The sequence below is a fragment of the Lithohypha guttulata genome (genome assembly GCF_036872675.1).
Source record: "Lithohypha guttulata strain CCFEE 5908 chromosome Unknown scaffold_4, whole genome shotgun sequence".
Lineage (NCBI taxonomy): Eukaryota > Fungi > Ascomycota > Eurotiomycetes > Chaetothyriales > Trichomeriaceae > Lithohypha > Lithohypha guttulata.
In genome coordinates, this window is record NW_027042753.1 from 2,086,838 (window position 1) to 2,109,389 (window position 22,552).

The following is a 22,552-nucleotide window of genomic DNA, read 5'->3' on the forward strand; positions in this document are numbered from 1 at the left end:
AGATGGACGCTTGTGCAAACACAAAGAACCTCGATACAAAGGCTGCTCTGGTGCATGAAGTCAGCGCTGGAGAACCTCAGCGGAAGATGCTGGCCTATCTGCATACTCAGAAAGTGGATTTAAGCGGCTAGTTTAGATTGATGGTTTCCTTGCATCTGCGTCACGTGCTAATCAAAGAAGAACTGGAAGCCGTGCCTGACTCGAGTAGCACTGTGACTAGCGCTTAGGCGAGCGCCTATCGCCTCCGCGATTGGCGACCGCTTCTCCATCTGGGTCGGCTTTCCTATTCCGACAATCAACGGACTTCATCGTTGCACACAAGCATGAGAATGCTTTGTACAGGAACTCGACGAGCATCATGTCTTCGCCATCAAGATTACTGTACTACCGACGGCGCCATCAGCTGAGGAATCAGGGTGGCCATGTCTTCAACCAGAAAGGTAGAGGCTGATCTCCCATATCCCGAACCATGCGTGTCATATTGGCAGCAACCACCAGATGAAATAGCAGACCTACGATCAACACCAGAACTTCCCCAAGATGCCGATATTGTCATCGTTGGCTCTGGAGTCAGCGGCTCGAGTATTGCCTATAATCTTCTGAGCGCTAATCGCAAACTGAGGATTGTTATGCTAGAAGCTCGACAAGCAGCAAGTGGTGCCTCTGGTAGAAATGGTGGCCACACGAAGACTGCCACATACAGGTCCTTCTCGGAGAATGTGGCCGCTGTAGGCGAGGACGAGGCCATCAGAATATCCCAGCTCGAGTATGACTGTATGGCAGCTGTGCATGCCTTCGCTAAGGAGAAGAATATCCAGTGCGATGCTAAACGATGTGATACTGTTGACATATTCTACGATAAAGATCACCTTGTCGAGGCCAGACAATCTGTGACATTGATGGAGAAACTGATAGGAGATTCTCATCCATGCTCAAAACACACCTTCTACTCATCCGAGGATACCGCAAAGCAATTCTACGCAGAAAACAGTCTTGGATGCATTAAATACGAAGCAGGAAGTCTAAGTGCCTACAAATTCACGATAGGCGTACTGAAGCTTGCCCTGGCACTGACCTTGAATCTGCAGACCAACACAGTCGCAACATTCATATCAAAGTCAAACACGGACGGAAAAACAATATGGACGATCGACACACCCCGTGGCACAATAAAAACACCAACTCTCATCCTCGCCACAAACGGCTATACCGCGCATCTACTGCCTCAAGTGAAAGAAATTATCGTCCCCTTCCGCGGTGTCGTCACAGCCCAACGACCGGGCAAGTCGATGCCGCATGCAGGCAACCTCCCTACTACCTACTCTTTCGTATACAAGGAAGGCTACGAGTACATGATCACTCGTCCGGCCATTCAAAGCTCCCTCCCACCACCAAACGGTCACGTCTCGGACGGTCCAGGCGCAGACACAGACTCAGCATACGACATCGTGATCGGCGGAGGCCTAACCAAAACACCAGACCTAGGCCGTTCAGAATTCCACACAACAGACGACACCTTTGCCAACATACCAGGTTCAATATCGTCCTATCTGCACGACTGCACAGCAGACTTCTTCGGCAGCAATTGGGGTGCTGATCATCCACAACGCATCCGCCATCTTTGGTCGGGAATCATGGGGTATTCTGCAGATGGCCACCCGCTGGTAGGTGCTTATCCCGGCGAACCTGGATTGTGGCTTGATGCGTCGTTTCAAGGTCATGGGATGGTATTGTGCTTTTTGTGTGCGAAGGCAGTCACTCAGATGATACTTGATCAAGATGACGATAAGCTGGATGAATGGTTTCCGAGGAGCTTTAGGGTTACTGAAGAGAGGCTGAGGAAGAAATTTGATGGGAGGATTGTGGGAAGAGAAATTAGTGAGGCTGAGAGTGTCAACGGGCAGAGTGGGGTGATCAACTGAGGTATGGATGGTAATTGGTAAACGTTATTGTTCAAGGCATTATCACAGATATGTTTTAATGTACTTCTTTTGCAGAGAATACTAAATACCTCACCACAATACAAACATGTTCCTCGATTACGCCGTGCTCCGCTCTATCATGATGCCTTATCCTCTTCATGCGTAACAGCCACCAGAACTGCTACCAGCCATGACTGAGTATGGTTTGGAAAATGCCAAAAGTTTCGCAGTTTTATGCCTGGCTTCAGTCCTGACTGCACATCTATGGGCCGACCTATCAAGTCATATCATGCTGCATCCTCTGCAAACTTCGTGCCGGTCGTTACGCATCTCTTCGTATCTGTTCCATTGGAGCTCCACCTATTGTGTCGCGCACTGAGGTCCTTCAGCGCCCTCCTCGTCCGCATCGACCCATTGTCCACCACCTCGAGGATCACCCTTGCCGAATTCTTCTGGATCGGCGTCCTCCCACGAAGCATCGTCGACAACTTCAGTCTTGATGGGTGGTTCTGGTGGAGGAAGTAATTTTCTTAGTGCGTCTGCGGCCTCAGGAGTGAAGAAGCCATCCTCAGGGAACTGTATATCCACTATCAAATACAGGTCGCCTTTGGCATCGCTCTTCTTGTATGGCATTCCTTCGCCTCTGACCTTGATGACTTGTCCCGGTCTCATGATCTCGCCTTCGACCTGAGGATGGGACAAGGATATTCCTCTGCCGTCAAGATGCGTGACGACTACTCGGTTGAAGCCAGTTAATGCCTCTGCAAGTGTTACCTCGAGGGTGGCTTGTAGATCAGGACCGGCTCGGTTAAAAATGTCGTGAGGTTGCTCGACAAGATGGAAGATGATGTCTCCTGTCTGGTCAGCACCTGGTATTTGGTCTGCTTCTCCCTCCAGTACGATTTTGTCGCCCTCTTTAGCACCACGTGGTATGTACAGCTCAAGTTGCTTCTTCTCTTCTGTCGTCCTTTTGCCCTTGCATTTCTTGCATTTGTCCTTGGGATTGACAACCTTGCCAGAACCCTCGCAAGCTGAGCACTCAACCAATCTTTGAGTCAGCATGCCAGGTCCGACCTGCTGTACGACTTGCCGTACACCATTACCTTTACATGTCGAACATTCTCTTGGGGTGACGCCCTCTTTCGCTCCGGATCCAGTACACTTTGAGCAGATGACGTTCTTCGTGCTCGTGAAGCGGACGGTTTTGCCTTTGTATAAGTCTTCTAAGGTAACTTCATATTTCTGGTTCTCGTCGGGACTTCGTTTCGGTCGTTGTGAGCCTCGTCCCATGCCGCCCATACCTCCCATGTTCATACCAAAGAGGCCACCGAGGATATCTTCCATGTTGACGCCCATCCCACCTGGCCCACCACCACCTTCGAAAGCAGCCATGCCATGGGTATCGTACATTTCTCGCTTCTGCTCATCGTAAAGGATTTCGTAGGCCTGACTTGCGGCCTTAAAGCGTGCTTCGGCTTCTTCTCTCTGGTCTTCTGGGACTTTGTCGGGGTGATTCGCTAGAGCGGCCTTGTGGTAGGCCTTCTTAATCTCGCTCTTGCTAGCATTCTTGTCAATTTTCAGGATTTCGTATAGGTCGATGTCCTGCCCGGCACCGCCGTTCATGCCGTTCATCTTTTTTGAATGGTAGGTTTGTGATTGGGAACAATTCTGGTCGTTGTGAAGCAAGAGAAAGAGTCAGTCTATTTCAATGAGAAAAGTTGAGCGGGCATCAAAACGATCTGCGCCTGCATGGGTCATGAGTTTAAAGCCTAACCTTGCATAATGGGCTCCTTACATAAGCTTTTTAAGCAGCACCTGCCGGCCTAAACTTTGCCGAACGTGCTTGTCGATTCTCGCAGATTCCAACTGCGACTACTTCTTCATCACCATGCAGCCGTCGCATCAGGTCGGCAGGCGTGTACAACGTTGGATATGCGCCTCATGTAGATCCAGACTTGGCCAATCTTTCGAAGCTCGCAAAGGCTTTGCGACATCAAGCAGGCAGAATGCAAAGGCCAAACTGCCTAGCACGCCTGTACGAACTCGATTCGCACCCTCTCCAACCGGAAACCTTCACCTAGGTTCGATCAGGACTGCACTATTCAACTACTTGCTAGCAAGACGTACCAAGGGTCAGTTCTTACTTCGAATAGAGGATACAGATCAGGTGGGAAGAATGTCGGATCATATGAGCTTGGGCTGACTCGGAGCAAGAAACGTACGATTCCTGGTGCTGAACAGCGTCTATATCAAGATCTGCGATGGGCTGGTTTGCAATGGGATGAAGGTCCAGAGGTTGGTGGTTCCTACGGTCCTTATCGTCAGTCTGAACGACTTCCTATCTACACCTCGCACGTTCAAACGCTACTACAAAATAAATCAGCATACCACTGTTTCTGCTCGTCTGAACGTATAGACCAATTGAATCGACTTCGCCACGATAGAGGTCTCCCTTTAGGCTACGATCGAAAATGCATAGACATACCTGTCGAAGAGGCTGAAGATCGAGCATCTCATGGAGAAGGCCACGTCGTTCGTTTTCGAGTGCCTGATCAGTATCCCATGTATGATGACCTCGTATATGGAAACTCAGGCCATGGAACAGGCAGGAATCTGAAGAAGCATCTGATGGATGAACCTGTATTTGACGACCCGGTGCTCATCAAGTCAGATGCCTTCCCAACATACCATTTTGCCAATGTGGTTGACGATAAGCTCATGCAAATTACCCACGTTATTCGAGGTACAGAATGGATGTCGTCTACTCCTCTCCATGTTGCGCTCTACAGAGCTTTCCAATGGACTCCACCTCGTTACGGCCATGTTCCGCTCCTGGTCGATCAGAATGGACATAAGTTGAGCAAGCGCAATATGGATTCCGACGTTGCGAGCTTCCGTGAAAAGGGCGTTTTCGCAGAGGCTTTGACCAACTTTGCTGCTCTGCTAGGCTGGTCTCATCAGCAAAAATCGGATGTCATGGATCTCGTTCAACTAGAAGAGATATTTAGTTTGAAGTTCACTAGAGGAAACACGATTGTTGCTTTCGAGAAACTTCATTACCTCCAAGAAAAGCACGCTCTTGCTCGAAGACGAGGTCTACAGGGCGAAGAGAAGCAAAACCAGATGATCCGAGATGTTTCAGTCGAGCTATTGAATGTCCACGGTGCTGGAAGTATTATGAACTTCCTCGGTGGACGCAAGTTGCAGGATGTGGTGGCTGTTTTGCTTCACGTCGATTCAATACCTTATCGAGATGCTTCTCAGTTCGTTTCAGATTTGCAACTCTTTTTCACAGATGACAGCCTGAGGAGTAGGAAGCCGCTGCAAGACGTGGTTCCTGAAGTGGTACTGTATCCAGATCTTCGTGTCGCCGTCAGCACGCTTTTCTTCATTCCAGAGGAATACTGGAATGAGGCGCAGATTAGTCATCATTTCAAGGAGCTTGCAGTCAATCTAGGAAGGGGCCCTGAAGAAGCGCAGCACAACACAGCTCTCTTGAAGCAGAGGCTGTATCAGTTCTTGCGCTGGGCTTTACTAGGTGGTGCGAATGGACCGCATATTCCACAGGCGATGGCCATACTCGGAAGAAAAATATCAGAAACAAGAATACGAGATGCTATCATGGCTACTCGAGAGATTGAAAATGAAAGCACGAGTGCAAAAGTCGATGTAGCGACTATTCCGGGAAAGAAGCAAGAGCGTGGATGGCAAGCACATCGCCTGCCTTCGCAAGCTGCTGCTCCTTCGTAGTCAGCTCCCGACTAGTATCATTGAGTTGTATTGCTACGGTGAAAAACCTGCATACCTTGTCATAAAAATGTTTTACTCTGCGTCTCTGTTTAGTATGCTCAATCTATTCCCGCTGTCCCTGTCATCCGTGCTCGCATGCTGTAAAATGCTAGTCAATCGCAATCGTGGTTGCTGAACCCTGCCTGTACAACCTCTGATCTTGAAGATCCTGCCGAAAGGAAGAGTATGCTGAACCTCTTTGGTAGTCCCGAGCAGTCAGAACAACCTCTTGTTAGGTAGCATTGTTCTTCGGCGATGCAGTGGGTGGTCCCTCTCCAGTAACATAAGCCTTGGTCATGCCCCCGTCAACCACAAAGTCCTGACCGAGGATGAAACTGCTCTCGTCACTAGCCAAGAACACTACAGCATTTGCCTGCTCGATAGCCTCTCCAAACCGGCCCATTGGGAAATGCACCTCACGTCGATATCTCTTCTGAAGATCATCGCCGAGCCAATCCTGTAGCAGTGGTGTATTGAGCGGTCCCGGACACAAAGAGTTGAACCTAATGTTCTCGCGAGCATGTACCATTGCCAACTCTCTTGTAAGCGCGAGTACAGCGCCCTTTGAAGCTGTGTATGCGAGTTGTGGCGCCGCAGCTCCAACCAGAGCAACCATAGATGCAGTATTGATGATGCTACCTCGTGCCTTCTTGTGCCGTCGCATCGACAATACAGCGTGCTTGCATCCGAACCAGACGCCCTTGACGTTGATGGCCTGAGTCAGATCCCAGATCTTTTCGGCGGTGTTGATGGCATCATCGTCTTCGGCATGCATTATTCCAGCGTTGTTGAACATCACATCGATGCCACCGTGTTCGTCCATGCTTTCCACTGCGGCTTGTACATCTGCTTCCTTGGAGACATCGCATTTCTTGGTTTTGACGAAATTGTTGGAGGACTTGAGATCAGGGCAGAGTTCGTTGACTTTTGCGAGAGCACGTTCTAGGGCTGCTTCTGAGATGTCGAGCATGAGCACACTAGCGCCTTCACGGACGAAGAGGATGGTAGTCTCGAGCCCGATACCGCCAGCTGCACCGGTTATGATGGCGACTTTGTCTTGGAGTCGATTGACCATGTTGATGATGTTCTGGTGTGGTGATTGATGAGGCGGAAGTGAAGACTTGTCCTCAGCCGACGCTGTGTAGTGCTTTGGGTGCCTGCCAAGGGCGGTGAGCTGGATATCCGTTTATGGTTACGTTACCCAGCCGGGATCACCAGGAGAGTCGAGGCGTGTTCCTTGATCAATTCAGTGCGACCAGCTTGCTGCAATGTTGCAATCCGAATATCTGCCTCGACGGTGGTATGTCGAGAGTCACATTTCGTGTGTTATCGTGCGTTTCAGATCTTATCGCCATAGGTGGGGCACTGATGACGCTGCAATTATCGAGCGTTTGCCATTGTGATGACAAAAAGAGGACCGCTTTGCCTTCATCTTTACGATATGCTCAGATACTACCTGAAGAGGGAATCGGACACAGAGAGCACAGGAAGAAATTCAAAGTCAATGTGATACAAAACACATTCACGATGTCCTGCTTCGTCGTGCCTTTTCCCCGGGATACGTCAGATTCCCCTTCAAGCAAGTTCGACCATGCAACTAAAGAAGCTCTTCCACAGCACTAACCACTGTTTCTGGTAGTCTCGGAACCAATACCTGCATTCGTTCTCCAATCGAGCTTCTTGTCTCATGTCCGAATGCTTGAAAGCTCGCCTACGCGTGCCAAAGAACTGAATGTCTAGGCACAAGTCCAGAGCTTTTCCAGAGTCTCGTTGGCGGGGCGATGGAGCTGTTGCTTCGAGTTTGACAGGACGCCTTGACTCCACACGATGTTACTAGCTGATCACTGCAGTGTTGTATACCTATCTTGTGCCCATTGCTTTCTGCTATGCTTTGATAACGAGACTGCACGCGCATATCTTGTTGACTCACTGGAACCATGCAGAATATACTAAGTCCAAAACCAGATGAGAGTGAAGACGTTCAGTCACAAGACCTAACACTCGAAAACATCGAAACCGCGCTTGCGAACGATACCAAGGTGAAGCTTGCAGGACTTGACGTCGATGGTGAGTGCGCACCCTTTATGTCGATGCACAGTGATTGACTGATCCAGGTATCCTCCGTGGCAAGCTTGTTTCCAAGAAGAAGTTCCTCTCCGTAGCTAAAGATGGCTTCGGTTTCTGCAGTGTTGTCTTTGGCTGGGACATGCACGATATGACCTACTTCCGCGAGCTCAAGATTAGTAATGCCGAGAATGGGTACAGAGATCTCATCGCCAAAATCGATCTCCAGAGCTACAGGAGGATACCTTGGGAATATAACGTACCGTTCTTCCTCGTCTCCTTCTACGATCCAGATACACAAGAGCCGATATGCGCCTGTCCACGAAGCTTATTGAGGAATGCCGTAGGGAAGCTACAGAAGGCTGGCTATGGTGCCATGGCAGGAGCAGAGTTCGAATTCTATACATTCAGAGCACCCAAAGATCCTTCCTTACAAACAACTGGGCTCACGTCTGCGACGACTATGCCATATCTGCAGAATAACGACACCCAATCTCTACCACACCTGACTCAGGGCATGTTCGGCTACTCACTGATCGACCCCGTGCACAATCAAGATTGGTTCTACAACGTTTTCGAGGCGTGCGAACGATTTAGATGCGATATTGAGGGATGGCATACCGAGTCTGGCCCTGGTGTATTCGAGGCAGCCCTGCAGTTCGGTGAGATCACCGAGATGGCTGACAGAGCGAGCCTGTATAAGTATGTGGTCAAGGCGATTGGTAGTAAGCACGGTATAACACCTTGTTTCATGGCGAAGCCGAGGCAAGGTTTACCGGGAAACAGCGGACACATGCATTGTTCTATTGTTGATAAGTCGGGCAAGAACCTTTTCTACAGAGGTGAGAAAGACCCGAATCCGCCCTTCAAAGATGTCGAGTATCTCTCCGACATGGGCAGACAGTTTCTCGCAGGCCTACTCGATGGCCTACCTGACATAATGCCAATTATTGCGCCGACAGTCAATTCGTACAAACGCCTAGTCGAGAATTTCTGGGCTCCAGTCACTGTGTCTTGGGGCTTAGAGCACAGAGCAGCCTCAATTAGGCTGATAGCACCTCCTACCGCGTCAGCAAAAGCGGTAAGGTTCGAGATAAGGACATGCGGTGCAGATGCCAACCCATCTCTAGTACTTGCGGCTATAGTTGCACTAGGATGGAGAGGCATCGAGAAAAAGCTTGAAATAAAGCTACCTCCACTTGGTAAAGGAGAAGAGGTTGGTGGCTCGGGCGACAAGGGCGAACGGTTGCCGAAGAGTTTGAGGGAAAGCACGGCCAAATTCATGGCCAAGCATAGTGTCGCAAGAGAGGTCTTTGGTGATGACTTTGTCGAGCATTATGGCGGAACGAGGGAACACGAATTGAGGTTATGGGATGAGGCGGTCACAGACTGGGAGATTAAACGCTACATCGAGGCTGTGTAAGATAGTATATATAAAGCATATGAGACACTTCAGCCTTCCCTCCAATAGAAGATATCACGACCGCGTAACAAATGTGATCACCGTCAATTTTTTTGGTGTTGGATGCATAAAAGGTTACTAGTAGGTGGGACACATTTGGTCAATCATTCGGCGGAGCTGGTATTAAAACAAGGTAAGGCGTTCAGGCATCTAGCTTTCTTTCTTGCCCAGGTGCGAAACAGGTTGTCAGACCCGTCATTTGAGTCTTCTGAGCGCCCAACCCCGCCTAGAAGAACCTCCACGAGTCTCAACTGGCTACAACGCGTAACACTCTCGCGACGAGTACCCTAGCCCGGACTGCCAGGGCTTTCAGCTCGTTCTTGCCATCGTTCAATGATATCAGTCTCTTCATTCTTCTTCTCGTGTTTGCAAAGCTCTGATTTCCTTCGTGACGTTAGTTTTCTTGTTCAGCTCTTCTTAAAGTGTTCCAATGATGGGCCGGGCTACCGACCAGGACGTGCATAGTGCCTTTGTGGAGTATAGAGCGAGTGTAAGCACAATACCATACAGTATGATACGAAATGAACAGCTAATACCATACTTCTCCACAGCCCGATGACAAGTGCTTGTCAGTGCAGTGCATCTACTGTCATCAGATCCGCGCAAAGAACACATCAAGACAGAAACAACATCTGCTAGAATGTCTCGGACTGCGCAACCATCCCTCTTCTCAGGTGAACCAGAGTCCGTCCCAACCACCGCCGCCTCGACCTGAATCATCGTCCTCTGACGTTGCTGGATATGGCCCGGCTTTCTCTATCAATGGCGCTGCAAATGCGCTCGACGGGGCTACTGCTGCCCTGAATGGCACACCGATGCAGGGTAGACAGTCCTTGCCGCCTACACTGAATGGCTCTGAAACACCAATTCGTGGACAATCAGCTAAGCCAAAGCCAACGCCCAAGCTGACACCAGGAGGTAGTAATATACCTGCACCTCCACTTGAGGACGTTCATAGTGCATTTGTTGAGGTAAGACCGAGACGTGCTATACGGTACTCATCTAACATCCGACCAGTTCCGAGCTAACGAGTCCGACAAATGCCTCTCGGTACAATGTATATACTGCAACCAGATTAGGGCTAAGAACACTTCTCGCCAACGCCAGCACCTTCTCGAGTGTCCAACCTACCTCAATGTCATGAAAGACTCGATACCAGCGAACAATCTTCTTCATCGCTTTGACGAAGGAGAGGTTGCACGCTCTCTTTCTCTCCCACAGCCCGCTCTCGACCTAGATTTCCGCATGAGTGTCAAGCTGAATCCAAAAGTAGCGATTGGGTCAAGCACAGGCACGAACAGTGGTCAGAGAAACTGGATATCCTTCATTGGAGGCCAGTGGGCTGGTCGATGGGGTAAAGGCATTGTTATTCCTGGCGGTCAAGATGCGCAGATCACCTACAAGGACTTCACTACCAGTTTGAACGCTCAATACCTAATCCAGACTAGCGACGACCCACCTGCATTCATCTTGGTCAAATACAAAGGATGGCTGGCTGGGCCGAGAGATGTGCTGGAGAAAGTGCACACTGATCCTGAAGAGGCAGACACCGTGCCGGCGAACCAGTACAAGTTTCGTGTGAACATTGAGCTAGAGACTGGCGACGAAAGATATGCATTCTTGACCAATGGTATGTGGCTGGGAAGCGGGAGTCGAAGGGCACAAGAGATTGTCATTGACGCATATCGCGTTGGCTAGGTTGGGATCTGGTTGATTCACAGCACCCTGCCACAAACAAGAACTGTCAAGATTAACACTCGATTGCGAGATTTCATGTCATACTGTGCGAACAACGACACCGAGCTAATCCACTATCTATTATACTGGACATGTAGAAAATTAAGAAACAAATACTATTATCAAGAATTGAAACACGATTTAAAAAAAAAAAAAAGCCAACCTTGCGGCTACTTGTCCCGGACCAAGTTTTCCTCGAGCATGGCAGACTGCCAAATCTCTCCCTATGCATGAGGAGGCTGAGCTCCATTCCAATTGACCTTGCCTCTCCCCTGTCCGCCTTGCAACCTCTTCGCCTTCTCGATCCAAATGCGTGCAGAGGTCTGAAGACCGCCTGTTAGAGAGCACTCTCGTTGTAGAATGGCATTGATCGTCTCCTGTGACGTTCTGGGAGTGCTCGAGCCAGTGTCGTTGTTGTCTTGCAGGTTTAAACTCTGCAACTCATCCACGACATCTTGTTCTCCATTCCCAACACGTGGCTTGTCCTGCGATCGACTTCGTGCTATTCGTTTACAATTTCCGACTATGCCGATATTTCGTGTGCTCGGTATGCGCATGAGAGTGATATCGACACCGTGACCGAGCTCTTGAGCTAGTGCTGCTGTTTTGCGCGTTAAGCAGGCGTACGTGGAGGTATCGGTGTTGGTCTTGGCTGCGCGCAGTTTTTTCAGGTCACCTGTGGCTGGATTTCCATCATTCTGTGAGTCAGTTTTCTCGTCAATTCGTTGATGGTTGGTTCCCAGACCTGCTGCGACTTCCTTGAGTGTGTATCTATGTCTCGAACCGTCCAGTGCGTGCGAACAACAGGGTATGGCTAAATACGGCAACGGTGAAGTCGGCGAGGACAATGCGGCAAGCAGAGGTGTCCAGCACGTCAATTCATCAGCGTGGTTTGAGATGATGAAAGTGCCGGCTGAGAATATACCATCAAGCACATCCATGTCCTCCAAATCAGCTGGATGAGCACAATCGAGAAACGGGCGTGGTATGCATATCTTCTCCTCGAGGTGTGTGCCATCAATCCCTAATACTTCCCACGTCTTACGTCTTCTGGCGTCAAAACCACGTCCTTGCCAGCCTTCGCTAACGAGGATATACGTAAGTACTCCGTTGCCGCAAGCTAGGTCTACGAAGCCAGGAAATGAGGATTTGGAGCCGTATGTCGTGGTCCATAGTTCTACCAGGAAAGCGGCGATGGAGAGGTCTTCGAAGACGTGTTTTGATGGTTCGGTCTTTTCAACCCAGCGGCTGATCAGGTCAGATGCGTATGTCTCCTTGAGGCTGGTGTAGGTGTTTTGTACTATGTGCTGTGGAAGGATTGTGTCTTTGAGTGTCGAGGCTGTAAGTGGCATGTTGACGGGGTCGAGCTTGCCATTAGGCTGTTGAGCATGCTTTGCAGTGTCTGACTTTGACGGCAGCTTTAGGAGACGAACCATTGTGCTAAGGAGGGATTGAAATGTCCTTTGGAGTCTGTCTGGGAGGGGGCTATCAGTGTTGGGCAACGGCTGGCAGTAGACTTCAAGAGTGGCTTGATCGGTGTCTCCTTGAATGAAACGGTAGCACAGAGCCTTGACCTTGGGATGATACCATGGCATGTCTGTCTCGCTGCAATGTGGAACGTAAACAACCAAAGCTTCATCAGTATCTCCACCACCTTTGTACACAAAACATGACTGTTCGAGCGGGTTGTCAAGCTGAGGCTTCCTTGGTATAAGTCGTCGCACCACAGTCCTTTGATGCTGATAATCCTGAAGTGGTGGTGGTGTAAGGCTGAGACAGTGATGGTCTTGCACACCCACACTCGTTTGGCTGGAAGAACTGAAGTCACACTTTGCCTCTTTTTGAGCTAGAGTCTCGAGCTGACCAGTACTGTCGTGAATGATATCGGCACGAAAGAGATGGGTTGAGTTGAGCTGAACTCGTTCCAGTAGTAGGTCTGTTACTTCTAGAAACTGCTTAAGTGTTGCCTGAACCCCTGAGCTGCTACAACAGAGCATCCACGGCTCACCCTCCGAAGCTCGAAGCTTTGGTATATCCATTGTCCCAGTCGTTCTTGCTGGAAGTACATCAGTAGCAAACCAAACGAAGTAAACATTTCAGTGGCGATTCACAACGGCAAAGTAACGTCTGTGTTTGACGGCGATTGTATCTTCTCAAGAAGTGTCAATTCTCTAGCCATTATCGTTAGTGTTGCAAACCCTACGAGCAAGAGTGCTGGTCCGGTCGTCTCGGATGAAAGAAATCAGTGTCACCGCATTGCTTCACACGAAGGAAGGACAGGAAGAAAAAAAAAAAGCAAAAAGAATCACGATTCTGTCGACCAGAAACGCCCGCGGAGAGGCTCGAACTCTCAACCTTGAGATAACTATTAGAGGTCTCTAAAAGTCTCACGCGCTGACCAATTGTGCCACGCGCTGAATAGAATCAGCATTAAGTCCATTGGAAATGGATCGAGGTACTTACGGCAGATGTGTGTGCGTAATTTAGAGAGTAATTTTGGCTATCAGTAATATGAATGCCATGACTCATTCCATGGCAAGATCTCACTTGCCAAAAGTTAGGGATGAGCAAATCAGTGACGCATAGATTTCGGTATCGTAAAAAGTTTTCGAAGGTGGAATCAAGCGTTAATGGAATTTGCCTGCAATTAATAGACCACGAAAAAACACGCTAATCGCATGCCTCCAACTCTCGTTCGGACGTGAATGAGCCGATGCATGCCAATCTTCTGGCTCTGCATATCGACGGTTGCTTCCAGTTGAATATCGCAATTGAGGCATGCGCAGCAGTGTGACATGCTCACAGACATATTCAACATGGAGATACCGAGTATTTCGCCAACTATTGGCAGGGACGAGTCACCCTGCAGAGCCACTACCATTCCTTCATCCGAAAAGCTTTCATGATCAGGACCGGAAGTCACGACGCGAAATTCATACATCGAGCCAACTCTGCAATGAACCCGAGGACGACCGAGAGATAAGCCAAGAAGAACCCGCTGGTGAGAGTAAAGCTCAAAATGCTACGCCAGAAAGATCACCAAAAGCACGAGGTCGCATGATACGGAAAGTAAAGGCATCGACTGAGGACACTGTCGGAACAGCTGCGGATACACCGAGACAAAATGACAGCTCTACAGCTCCGAGGACGAAGAGGAAGAGCAGGCCTGATTTGACTGGGTTGGCAGCAAAATTCAAGGATATGGCTGACAAGCTGAGGACGCAGCAACGGGACGAACAAGAGAGACAGCCGTGGATATCACGGGATGAGCTACCTGTCTCTCCCCTTGAACGAGCTATGAAAGTACAGCGCCGTCAACCAAAACGCCAACCAAAAACAGATGAAAAGCAACGGTTAGCCAACAATCCTTGGGCTGTTATGCTAGCACGTCCCATGAGGTTAGAAGGAGCATCTAGAACTCGTCTGCCTACACCACTTCTTGTGGACTTTGCTCATGTCAAGCATCCCAAAGACGGACAAATCTACGCCATGCCGAACGCATTGGCGGATCTAGAAAATCTCAAATTGAGAGCTGGTCGCGGTCTTAGAAGGCACGCCATGCAGCTTCGTGCGCAGGAAGACATGGGACAGGTGATGCGACTGATACCTTACAAGCTTGGGATCGAAGTACTTTCCGATTCATTTGTGGTCAGTGACACACAGACAAAATCAACCAGGACACAGAAGGGAGCGGTGATGAAGAGACTGCATCCCGTCGGATGGTTCGAAAAGTCCTCAAAGATGACGAGTTATCGAGTCGCTTCTAAAGAATACTGGGAACTCAAGGAGAAACAGGGCGAGCTGGATGACGATTTATTCAAGAAGCCCCCGAGAGAGTTCGAGCCTGAAAGGGTCCAATGGCAGCCAGATATCGCGGAGCGATTGTCTGATATTATGAGACAGAGAGTATTGATAGTATTGGAGTCGCTGTTCTGGAGACAGCAGAGGGTGATCGACAGTGGAAGAAGCTTTTTTACGTGTCTCGAATGGCCTGACAAGCTGACCCTTGATCCTACCATCTTCCAGGTAGCTATCACGGAGAGGCAAGATTTCTGGAACGACATGGGCGATATCGAATCTCCAGATGCTATCTCTGGTGGTGGATTGCGGCAAGGTAACCAGGGAGATCCTCGACCTCCAATCGCTGTTCAACCTGGTGAGATCAGTATTAAGCCTCCGCCGAATCACTTCAACAAGAGTGATCCTCGCATTTGGCTTCCTGGCAGTATTGTCATACACTTGGGTCCACCATCCTCAGCGCTACAAGGTCTGTCACAGGCTAAACCAGGTGAAGCTGTCAAAATAGACGAAGAACCCATAGGTGGAGAATACCTACCACCAATGTTGACCATTGGAGATCTTCGTCTTCCTGTTTTCAACTTACAAGCAATGCTTGGTAAAAGCTTCCATCCTGTTCTCAAAAAGCTGTTGCAAAGCCACCGACCCATCTTGTCACGAAATTGCATTCAATCACACCCGGTAGTTTATCAAGAAGGAGCAGATATGAAGTTCGGTTTGCATGAGACTGACTACATGATAATCGTCAAGTCCACTGCACCAAACAGCCTTTTCGTCGCGCAAGAGCTTTGGCAGTTGTGGCGCTATCTGGGCGGTCGAGACTGTCTTCTCGAGGCGGTAGCGGGTAAGCAAAAGCTTGTGAGACGTCCTGCTGATGACACGTCTAAAGAGTCGCAACGTGTTGCAAGAAGAGAAAAGAAGATCAAGGGTGAATATGACGGATTGTCAGCTAAGGCTTGGGAGCATCTACATGGCCTTCTGGGACTGTAATGATATGGGATGAGCTTGCCAGCTAAACAATGGTAGAATTCGAAGTCAGTAGAGTGACTCGTCATATTGTTCTCACTCGAATACTTTGATTGTGTATCATAACTACATTATCACGTTGCGTCCTCTTGCATGCACCTTGATCTAACCACTTTTATGCGATAACGACTCTTCTTGGTCTCTAGTGCTCAGTGACTTGCTATGTTCGTCCAACACTGTTCCATCCTTGATATGAATGTTCTTCGGGGAACTGGAGCCTCACCTTCACCACCCCCAGCATTGGTAGGTCGTTGCCCTTACCTATCGCGGATCAGGCTGTCCATTGTCCTGCAAACCCTAGACCCTAAGAACCTTTCATTGCCACTCATTCTCAACCATTTAGATTTCCTTTGTGCACCGCACTCAATGACTGAGGTGACAAAACACTCGCCTGCTTCGTGGTCACAAGTCAGTAAACAGCTGACGGATAAAAAGGAGGAGTGGAAGGAAGAAGTTTAAATAAAGATCATAAATTGGTAGGAGCCTATAGCTCCCCTAGAGTTATCACGAGCTCCCACTTCTCGACAAACTCCTGGTATCAGGACTGGCGTCTTCCTCGTGCTGCTGCGGAAGCAAAACATTAAATACGCTTTCACTCCAATCCGCAAATGTATCTGCGTCCCAAACATCATCGGCTGCTCCCTTGCCCTTCCTAGATATCTTCGCTTTCCCAGGCACAACGCCGTTAGGTTTTCCCTTCCCACTTTGGCCCTGAGCTTTACCAGCATATTCTTCGAAATAGGCTTCATATGTTTGTACGACCTGGTCTTCGACTGCTGCGACCAGCGTTTCTCTCGTGCGTAGATCGTCGAGGTAATGTACTAATTTTGCTCGAAGGATTGGCACTTCCTTTTGAATTTTCTCACGTACAGCAGCTGTAGTTTCTTCGGCTTTGCGGTTGGACTTCAGGTCTGATGTCATGGCGTTGGTGAAATTGGCTGTAAAGTCGTTGATAACTAGTCGCAACTGCCCATCGAGCTCGACTTTAGCATCGAGCATATTTTCGACTACTCGTGGCAAGAGACCACCAGTACTGAACAAGCGCATCCAGGAGCGTGGGTTAAAGAGCCCGCCACGATCTCTGATCTCGTAGAATGTGCTTGTCATGCCTGAGAAGTCGAATTGGACATCTGGTGCAACGTACTCAATATCGAACGCCACTATCTGGGACTTCAACAGAAGGAGGTGACGCAGCAGGAAGAGTTGAGCATCAGCGAGAGATGATTTGCTCTCTATCTGTTTCGATGCATTGACCAATGACTGTGTGGTTGAGTGCACGATTTGGTGAGCGAGGTCGTCGAAGACAGAGGAATTGACCAGACGATATATTCTAGAGAGCAGACGGATAGCTCTAGGTAATGTAGGATAGGAAAATTCAAGCATACGGTTGCGTGACCACATCGTTGGCGTGTTCTCGTCTCCTGAATCGTCTTCTTCTGCAGCCGCTATATTTGAAGTCTTCCGACCTGAGAGCGGGGCTGCTGACTTTGGTGTTGGTGGCTCCGATACACGCCTGGGATAATCAAGATCTTCTGACGTGGGCTTGTAGTACTCTATCTCATCTCTGAGAAGTGCTAATGTTCTGAAAACCAGTCGTGTTTGAGCATCCTCCAGGGCTGGTTGAACAAGACTTGCGAAGTCCAGCTGCCTAGGGTCAGGAGGCTCGTCTTCATCGTCATTATCGATGTATCTTGTCTGTATCAACGTCACTAGCGAACATAATTTAGATAGTTTGGTTTCGTGGATGATCCTGGGTCGCAGCTGATCAAACAGCGGTTCACAAAGTGCCTCAAGGAAATCATAGACACCTCGTTGACCATGAAACCATTCCTCCCATAACTCGAACTCGTCCAGGCAGACACCTCGCACGTATGTGATACTAGATTTAGCAAAAGCAACCAGGTCTTTCGAGGTTGGTATCGTGGCGATCTCAGTAATCTTCTGCTGAACGATGGGCAGGACAAGGCGCGTACGACATGCAGCGAAGGCTTGATGCAGTTCATTCATAAGACTTTGGTATTCACCCTCTGTGCCAACCTCAGCATCGGCTGGTGGTACGGCACGCTTCTGGATCTCGAGTCCCAAGTCCTTCATGAGAGGAGCATCGACTCTGAACTTCGCGTATAGCAGAGAAGACAGAAGAGTATCGTTGACATGGTTTTGTTTGTCGTTGATCCTTTTAGCAACCTCGTCCGTAACATTTTTTGCTCCTGCCATGAAAGTGTTTCTCACCAATGTCATGGCTCGTGTAAGTAACTGTTTGTATTTTGACCTATATGTTTCGGCTTCCTTTTGTTTTTGATGCGTTTGCATATAGTCAATGCATTCATCCAGCGTAAGCAGCATATCCCGAAAATCCTGAGTTCTGACAAAATTCCCAGCGCCAGGAGCATTCATTCGCCTGGTAATTCTTTCCAGCGGCTCATAGTATTTGAGGTTCTCAGCTAAATCTGTTGCCAGCTTTTCAGTGCGCCGCTGTTCCTCCAATATACTTGCAGACTGTTTCTGGAAGACAGCTGTTTGCTGGTCAACCGTTTTGAAGGCATTCGATATATCTGCTAGTTGGTCTAGGGTTGCGGTTGTGGATGTAAGGAGTTCATCCAGGTGAGCGCGGGCAGCGTCAAGCTGGTTGAGATATTGCTGGTACTCATTGAGGCTGGCTTCGAGGATCGCATCTTCGTCTATCTGTAGTAGTCTCAACTCATCTTCAAGGTCCAGTGTATCCTGAATATCTGTCCCTCCTTCCTGTAAGGCCATTGCGGTCGTCCTCAAGTCTAAGTATACGGCGCATCTTCTGCACTTGTCACTACTGTATCTCGTCGCTATATGTTCTTAGCATATTAGTGGCAGCATGTACCAACCGTTAATCTGCATAAAGTGCAGCATAAGCTGCCAATCTGAACGATTGGTCTGCAACCAGTGTGGTTTCTACTGAAAGATGGTGTGCGGGCAGGGAAATGACAATTGGCCGCTTGTCGGAGAGTCTGCATTGCAGGTTAGGTATGCCCAGAACTTGGTAATAGGCAGTCTCCTGGAACACTGGCCGCCCCCCGAATCTGGCGAAGTGAAAAAGTTGGGGACGGCCAATTAGTTTTCCATCCCAATCCGACTCAACTTGGCCGATCGTGAATATGGGAACAGTTACGCCGAACAACAAAATATGACGTCCACGACTCGTGGGTAGGGCTTTTTGGACTGGCTCTTTCGTCTGCACCAGCACAAGGTCAACCTTTGCTCTTTCACATTGTCTAGCAGGTTCCAAGACCTGACTTCAAAGTTTGAGCATCATCTCTGCATGTGGGTAACGACAATACCACCAGGATGGCATCGCACTTTGCTTGTTCAAATGCTCTGCGATCTGTACCACGCACTACCAGGACTACGATAATTGCAGCTAGACCACTTAGGCCAAGATCAGCGAAGCGAGCATATCATGAAAGTGCTGGAAGGTCTCGATCGCATACGCCTTGGACGACGCAATCAGCAGCTGTGCTAGCAGCGGCAGCGACAGTCGCTTTAGTTTATTCCGCAAGTTCGAGGCCGGTGGAAGCTGAAGCGCAAGACGACAAACCACCTGCACCTGTTGTCGAGAAGCTCAAGAAAAAGAAGGGAGTGAGTAAGGAACAGAACAGAGATGCAATCAGCTCGCAGCATCTGCAAGTCAAAAGGAGCTGGGAGAACCCTGGCGTATATGCTTGGGGTTCCAATACTGGCAGAGTGGTTGCTCCTGATTCAGACGAGGCTTATATCAAAACTCCAAGACGCATACCTTTCTTTGATGATGTCCTGCTTAGGGACATCAAGCTCGATAGACAGTTTGGGGCAGCGGTTCTCGAAAATGGAGATTTGGTGCAATGGGGCAAAGACTTCTCGGAGGATTCAACTCAGCCGCAGGTCACTTTGAAGGGGAAGGACATCCAGCAGATTTCCATATCACGAGATCGTGTTATCGCTCTGTCGAAGGATGGCACTGTCTACTCTATCTCAGCCTCGAAAGCCGAGCAAAGCTCTGGCAGCAAACCCACCGAATCTTCGTGGATTCCAGGCTGGAGCAGTACCTCACCTATCAGCTATCGCACCATCAAACCCTCGACCCTTGGTGGCCGCGAGAAAGTGACTGCTATTTCTGGCGGCCTCGAACATGTCCTGATGCTCACAAACTCCGGTCGCCTCTTCTCCGCTGCGTCAGGAAGCCAGGACTTCCCTGCTCGTGGTCAGCTAGGCGTCCCAGGTCTGAACTGGTCTACTCGTCCGCCAGGTGCCTACGACCAGTGCCACGAAGTCACAACTCTCAAGGGGTTTGAAATTGACAAGATTGCAGCTGGAGACTACCACTCTGTCGTCGTTGATAAGGAGGGCCGAGTCTTTAGTTTCGGCGACAACTCTTCCGGTCAGCTGGGCTTCGATCCAAGCTCTGAAGCACCCTTTGTGGATACCCCTTCACTAGTCGCCATCAATCGCCTTTACCAGGGCACGAACCAGACGTACAAAGTCACACGTATCTCAGCAGGTGGTCTAAATAGTTTCTTCACCATCGACGCCACCCGTATTGCAGGACCAAACGAGAGTCCAAACGAAGTCAGACAACTCGGTCGAGTAACAGCTGACACCTGGTCCTGCGGGCAAGGCATCAAAGGCGCGCTCGGCAACGGTCGCTGGACGCACATTCAGGGCGTTCCAACCAAAATACCTTCTCTCTCTAACCTCAACGAATACGACGAGAATACCAACCAAGTAGTTCCCATCCGCATCCACAGCATTAGCGTAGGCAGCACACATGCCGGCGCCATACTCAGCAACATTACCTTTCTCGACACGAATGAGAAGTCTAGCGAAGATACCACGAATTGGGGTGCCGATGTGGTCTGGTGGGGTGGAAATGAGTTCTATCAGTTAGGCACGGGCAAGAGGAATAACGTGAGCACCCCGTTGTATATTCGGCCGTTGGACATGGCTGCCGAGATTGAAGCGGGACGGAAAGAGGAGCATAGGTTTCATATTACGCCGAGACATAATGTTAAGGTCAAGGATGGGAGGACCGTGAGCATGGAGCAGAGGATCGAGTGCGGCAGAAACGTTACCGCAGTGTATTCGGGAGTATAGGTATCCCAGGTGAATCTGGAGGCGTTGAGAAGATCAAATCCCGTGTACAGTATGTCTTGTTGGAGCGAATCGCGTGGTGAATATATCGTGTGCAACCAGGGTGTAGTGGGGACTGTGATCGAGAAAAGCATGACGAAGTCCAGCTTCTGCAGTATTCTGCTTGCACAATTCCTGTCACGAGCAGCTACCTATTTACCAGCTGGAAATGCTAAACAATTAATGACTTCCTCCAATGGCTCCAACAGCACAATCCAGCACAAAAAGCCACTATTCAATATACCAGTATGCCAAAACAACCATGTCCATGCGGTCGCTTCCCACAAGTCGTCGCTTCATCTATCGTAGTCGTCACACCTAGCAATGGCTTCAGCAAGCACGCTCTTGAGCTCATCAGTGAGCCATGACCTCCTGCTTGGCGGGCACAGCATGGGCTTGACCATTTGTTCCGGTAGTGGCTGGTTTCTCATCACCCTCGCCCATCTCGACGTCTTCGTCACCTTCGCCGACCTCTTCTTCCTCATCGTCTTCGTCCTCATCACTACTCTCGGCTTCGAGGTCTTCGCTGCCAGTCTCGCTTACGGCATCGTCCTTGTCATCTGTATCCTCCATCTTGTTGTCTTCTTCGACGTCTTCAGTGTTCGCCTTTGCTTCTTCTTCAGCTAGCTCGCGTTCGAGTGCCGCCTGCATCTCCGACTCTTCAGCACCATAACCTGTACCGTCATCATCGAGAGTGTCCGCTTCAGGTTGCTCGGGAGGATATTCAGCAGGCGCAGAGTCTTCAGAGTCCCTACACATGGTCAGATTGCTGCCACAAGTGAAACGGGAACATGCACTTACCACTTGATAGCGAACCTGGTAACACGAGGCTTCTCAGCTAGAATGTTTCGTCTAATGCGTTCAACAACCGGCTTTGCTGGAGGCTCGTTTTGAAGCTCTTCGCTGTCGTACTCATTGTTGACATAGTATCCAACTCTTACAAACTCTCTCCCATCGTACGAACATGTTAGAAGGATCACAGTCACACCAAGAAGCTCAGAAGAAGGCAATCTTTTCAGATCTGGTGCATCTGCCTCGAACATGAACTTGTTGATGCCTGTGGGTACTGGACCAACGAGTAACGAGTCCAGTTCCTGATCGTGCTCAGAGGAGGTCGCTGAGCCTACGTATATGAGCTTCCATTCCAGATCTGGCAGCAATTAGCGAACGTTTACGTAGAAAAGACAACTTCATTGCCTACCATTTTGTAGCTGATCGAGACACTCGAATGTGATCTCGAAATGGTAGTTGTCCGAAAACTTTGCGGGATTGTTGAGAATTTTCACTCCAAGCAACGATACGACCGACATGATGAGAAGACTAGCCTCCTACAATTTGAAGTCGTGAAGACGTGTAGCTGTAAAGAAGGTGATAGTTCTTTCAAGGTATACTTAGGATATACTTGAAGTGGATGTATACTACCTCTTTTGGCACTGCGTGCAATCCTTGAAAGTGTTAGGGATTTGTAGGAAGTGTTGTTTGTCAAGCAGAAGCGCAGTCCGCGCTACGTACCAGAACCCTTGGTTACCATCACGGTCGCGCCTGACCTGGAAGTGCTCGCGTCGCGTTTAATCAGGTGACCTGATAAATACTCGGCTTTACCACGGCTAGTGTA

General features: G+C 49.4%; 11 protein-coding genes and 1 non-coding gene across 12 annotated transcripts; 6 read left to right on the forward strand and 6 right to left on the reverse strand.

The window, feature by feature from the left end:
• Positions 1 to 422: 422 nt before the first annotated feature.
• On the forward strand, positions 423 to 1,922 carry LTR64_005907 (uncharacterized protein; the record flags this gene model as incomplete). Its single annotated transcript, XM_064900244.1, has 1 exon — positions 423 to 1,922. The coding sequence occupies one exon, from the start codon at positions 423 to 425 to the stop codon at positions 1,920 to 1,922; it is 1,500 nt and encodes a 499-aa protein (XP_064753556.1).
• Positions 1,923 to 2,282: 360 nt separating this feature from the next.
• On the reverse strand, positions 2,283 to 3,554 carry XDJ1 (DnaJ-like protein xdj1; the record flags this gene model as incomplete). Its single annotated transcript, XM_064900245.1, has 2 exons — positions 2,283 to 2,953; positions 3,026 to 3,554. 2 exons carry the CDS (start codon positions 3,552 to 3,554, stop codon positions 2,283 to 2,285), a joined length of 1,200 nt encoding a protein of 399 aa, XP_064753557.1.
• A 256-nt stretch (positions 3,555 to 3,810) lies between these two features.
• MSE1 (Glutamate--tRNA ligase mitochondrial) lies at positions 3,811 to 5,672 on the forward strand (the record flags this gene model as incomplete). The annotated part of the gene is made up of 2 exons (XM_064900246.1): positions 3,811 to 4,089; positions 4,137 to 5,672. 2 exons carry the CDS (start codon positions 3,811 to 3,813, stop codon positions 5,670 to 5,672), a joined length of 1,815 nt encoding a protein of 604 aa, XP_064753558.1.
• A 271-nt stretch (positions 5,673 to 5,943) lies between these two features.
• On the reverse strand, positions 5,944 to 6,786 carry LTR64_005910 (uncharacterized protein; the record flags this gene model as incomplete). Its single annotated transcript, XM_064900247.1, has 2 exons — positions 5,944 to 6,168; positions 6,238 to 6,786. The coding sequence occupies 2 exons, from the start codon at positions 6,784 to 6,786 to the stop codon at positions 5,944 to 5,946; spliced, it is 774 nt and encodes a 257-aa protein (XP_064753559.1).
• An 862-nt stretch (positions 6,787 to 7,648) lies between these two features.
• On the forward strand, positions 7,649 to 9,198 carry LTR64_005911 (uncharacterized protein; the record flags this gene model as incomplete). The annotated part of the gene is made up of 2 exons (XM_064900248.1): positions 7,649 to 7,778; positions 7,826 to 9,198. 2 exons carry the CDS (start codon positions 7,649 to 7,651, stop codon positions 9,196 to 9,198), a joined length of 1,503 nt encoding a protein of 500 aa, XP_064753560.1.
• A 472-nt stretch (positions 9,199 to 9,670) lies between these two features.
• On the forward strand, positions 9,671 to 10,935 carry LTR64_005912 (uncharacterized protein; the record flags this gene model as incomplete). Its single annotated transcript, XM_064900249.1, has 3 exons — positions 9,671 to 9,727; positions 9,789 to 10,208; positions 10,255 to 10,935. The coding sequence occupies 3 exons, from the start codon at positions 9,671 to 9,673 to the stop codon at positions 10,933 to 10,935; spliced, it is 1,158 nt and encodes a 385-aa protein (XP_064753561.1).
• A 263-nt stretch (positions 10,936 to 11,198) lies between these two features.
• Positions 11,199 to 13,013, reverse strand: TRM44 (tRNA(Ser) Um(44) 2'-O-methyltransferase; the record flags this gene model as incomplete). Its single annotated transcript, XM_064900250.1, has 1 exon — positions 11,199 to 13,013. The coding sequence occupies one exon, from the start codon at positions 13,011 to 13,013 to the stop codon at positions 11,199 to 11,201; it is 1,815 nt and encodes a 604-aa protein (XP_064753562.1).
• A 288-nt stretch (positions 13,014 to 13,301) lies between these two features.
• LTR64_005914 lies at positions 13,302 to 13,389 on the reverse strand. The gene has a single exon. It is a non-coding gene; the product is annotated as a tRNA-Lys (tRNA).
• A 401-nt stretch (positions 13,390 to 13,790) lies between these two features.
• Positions 13,791 to 15,762, forward strand: LTR64_005915 (uncharacterized protein; the record flags this gene model as incomplete). The annotated part of the gene is made up of 2 exons (XM_064900251.1): positions 13,791 to 13,803; positions 13,826 to 15,762. The coding sequence occupies 2 exons, from the start codon at positions 13,791 to 13,793 to the stop codon at positions 15,760 to 15,762; spliced, it is 1,950 nt and encodes a 649-aa protein (XP_064753563.1).
• A 540-nt stretch (positions 15,763 to 16,302) lies between these two features.
• On the reverse strand, positions 16,303 to 18,555 carry COG3 (Golgi transport complex subunit 3; the record flags this gene model as incomplete). The annotated part of the gene is made up of 2 exons (XM_064900252.1): positions 16,303 to 17,147; positions 17,184 to 18,555. 2 exons carry the CDS (start codon positions 18,553 to 18,555, stop codon positions 16,303 to 16,305), a joined length of 2,217 nt encoding a protein of 738 aa, XP_064753564.1.
• A 564-nt stretch (positions 18,556 to 19,119) lies between these two features.
• On the forward strand, positions 19,120 to 20,901 carry LTR64_005917 (uncharacterized protein; the record flags this gene model as incomplete). Its single annotated transcript, XM_064900253.1, has 1 exon — positions 19,120 to 20,901. The coding sequence occupies one exon, from the start codon at positions 19,120 to 19,122 to the stop codon at positions 20,899 to 20,901; it is 1,782 nt and encodes a 593-aa protein (XP_064753565.1).
• Positions 20,902 to 21,291: 390 nt separating this feature from the next.
• Positions 21,292 to 22,247, reverse strand: ASF1 (Histone chaperone asf1; the record flags this gene model as incomplete). The annotated part of the gene is made up of 3 exons (XM_064900254.1): positions 21,292 to 21,688; positions 21,739 to 22,087; positions 22,139 to 22,247. 3 exons carry the CDS (start codon positions 22,245 to 22,247, stop codon positions 21,292 to 21,294), a joined length of 855 nt encoding a protein of 284 aa, XP_064753566.1.
• Positions 22,248 to 22,552: the final 305 nt, after the last annotated feature.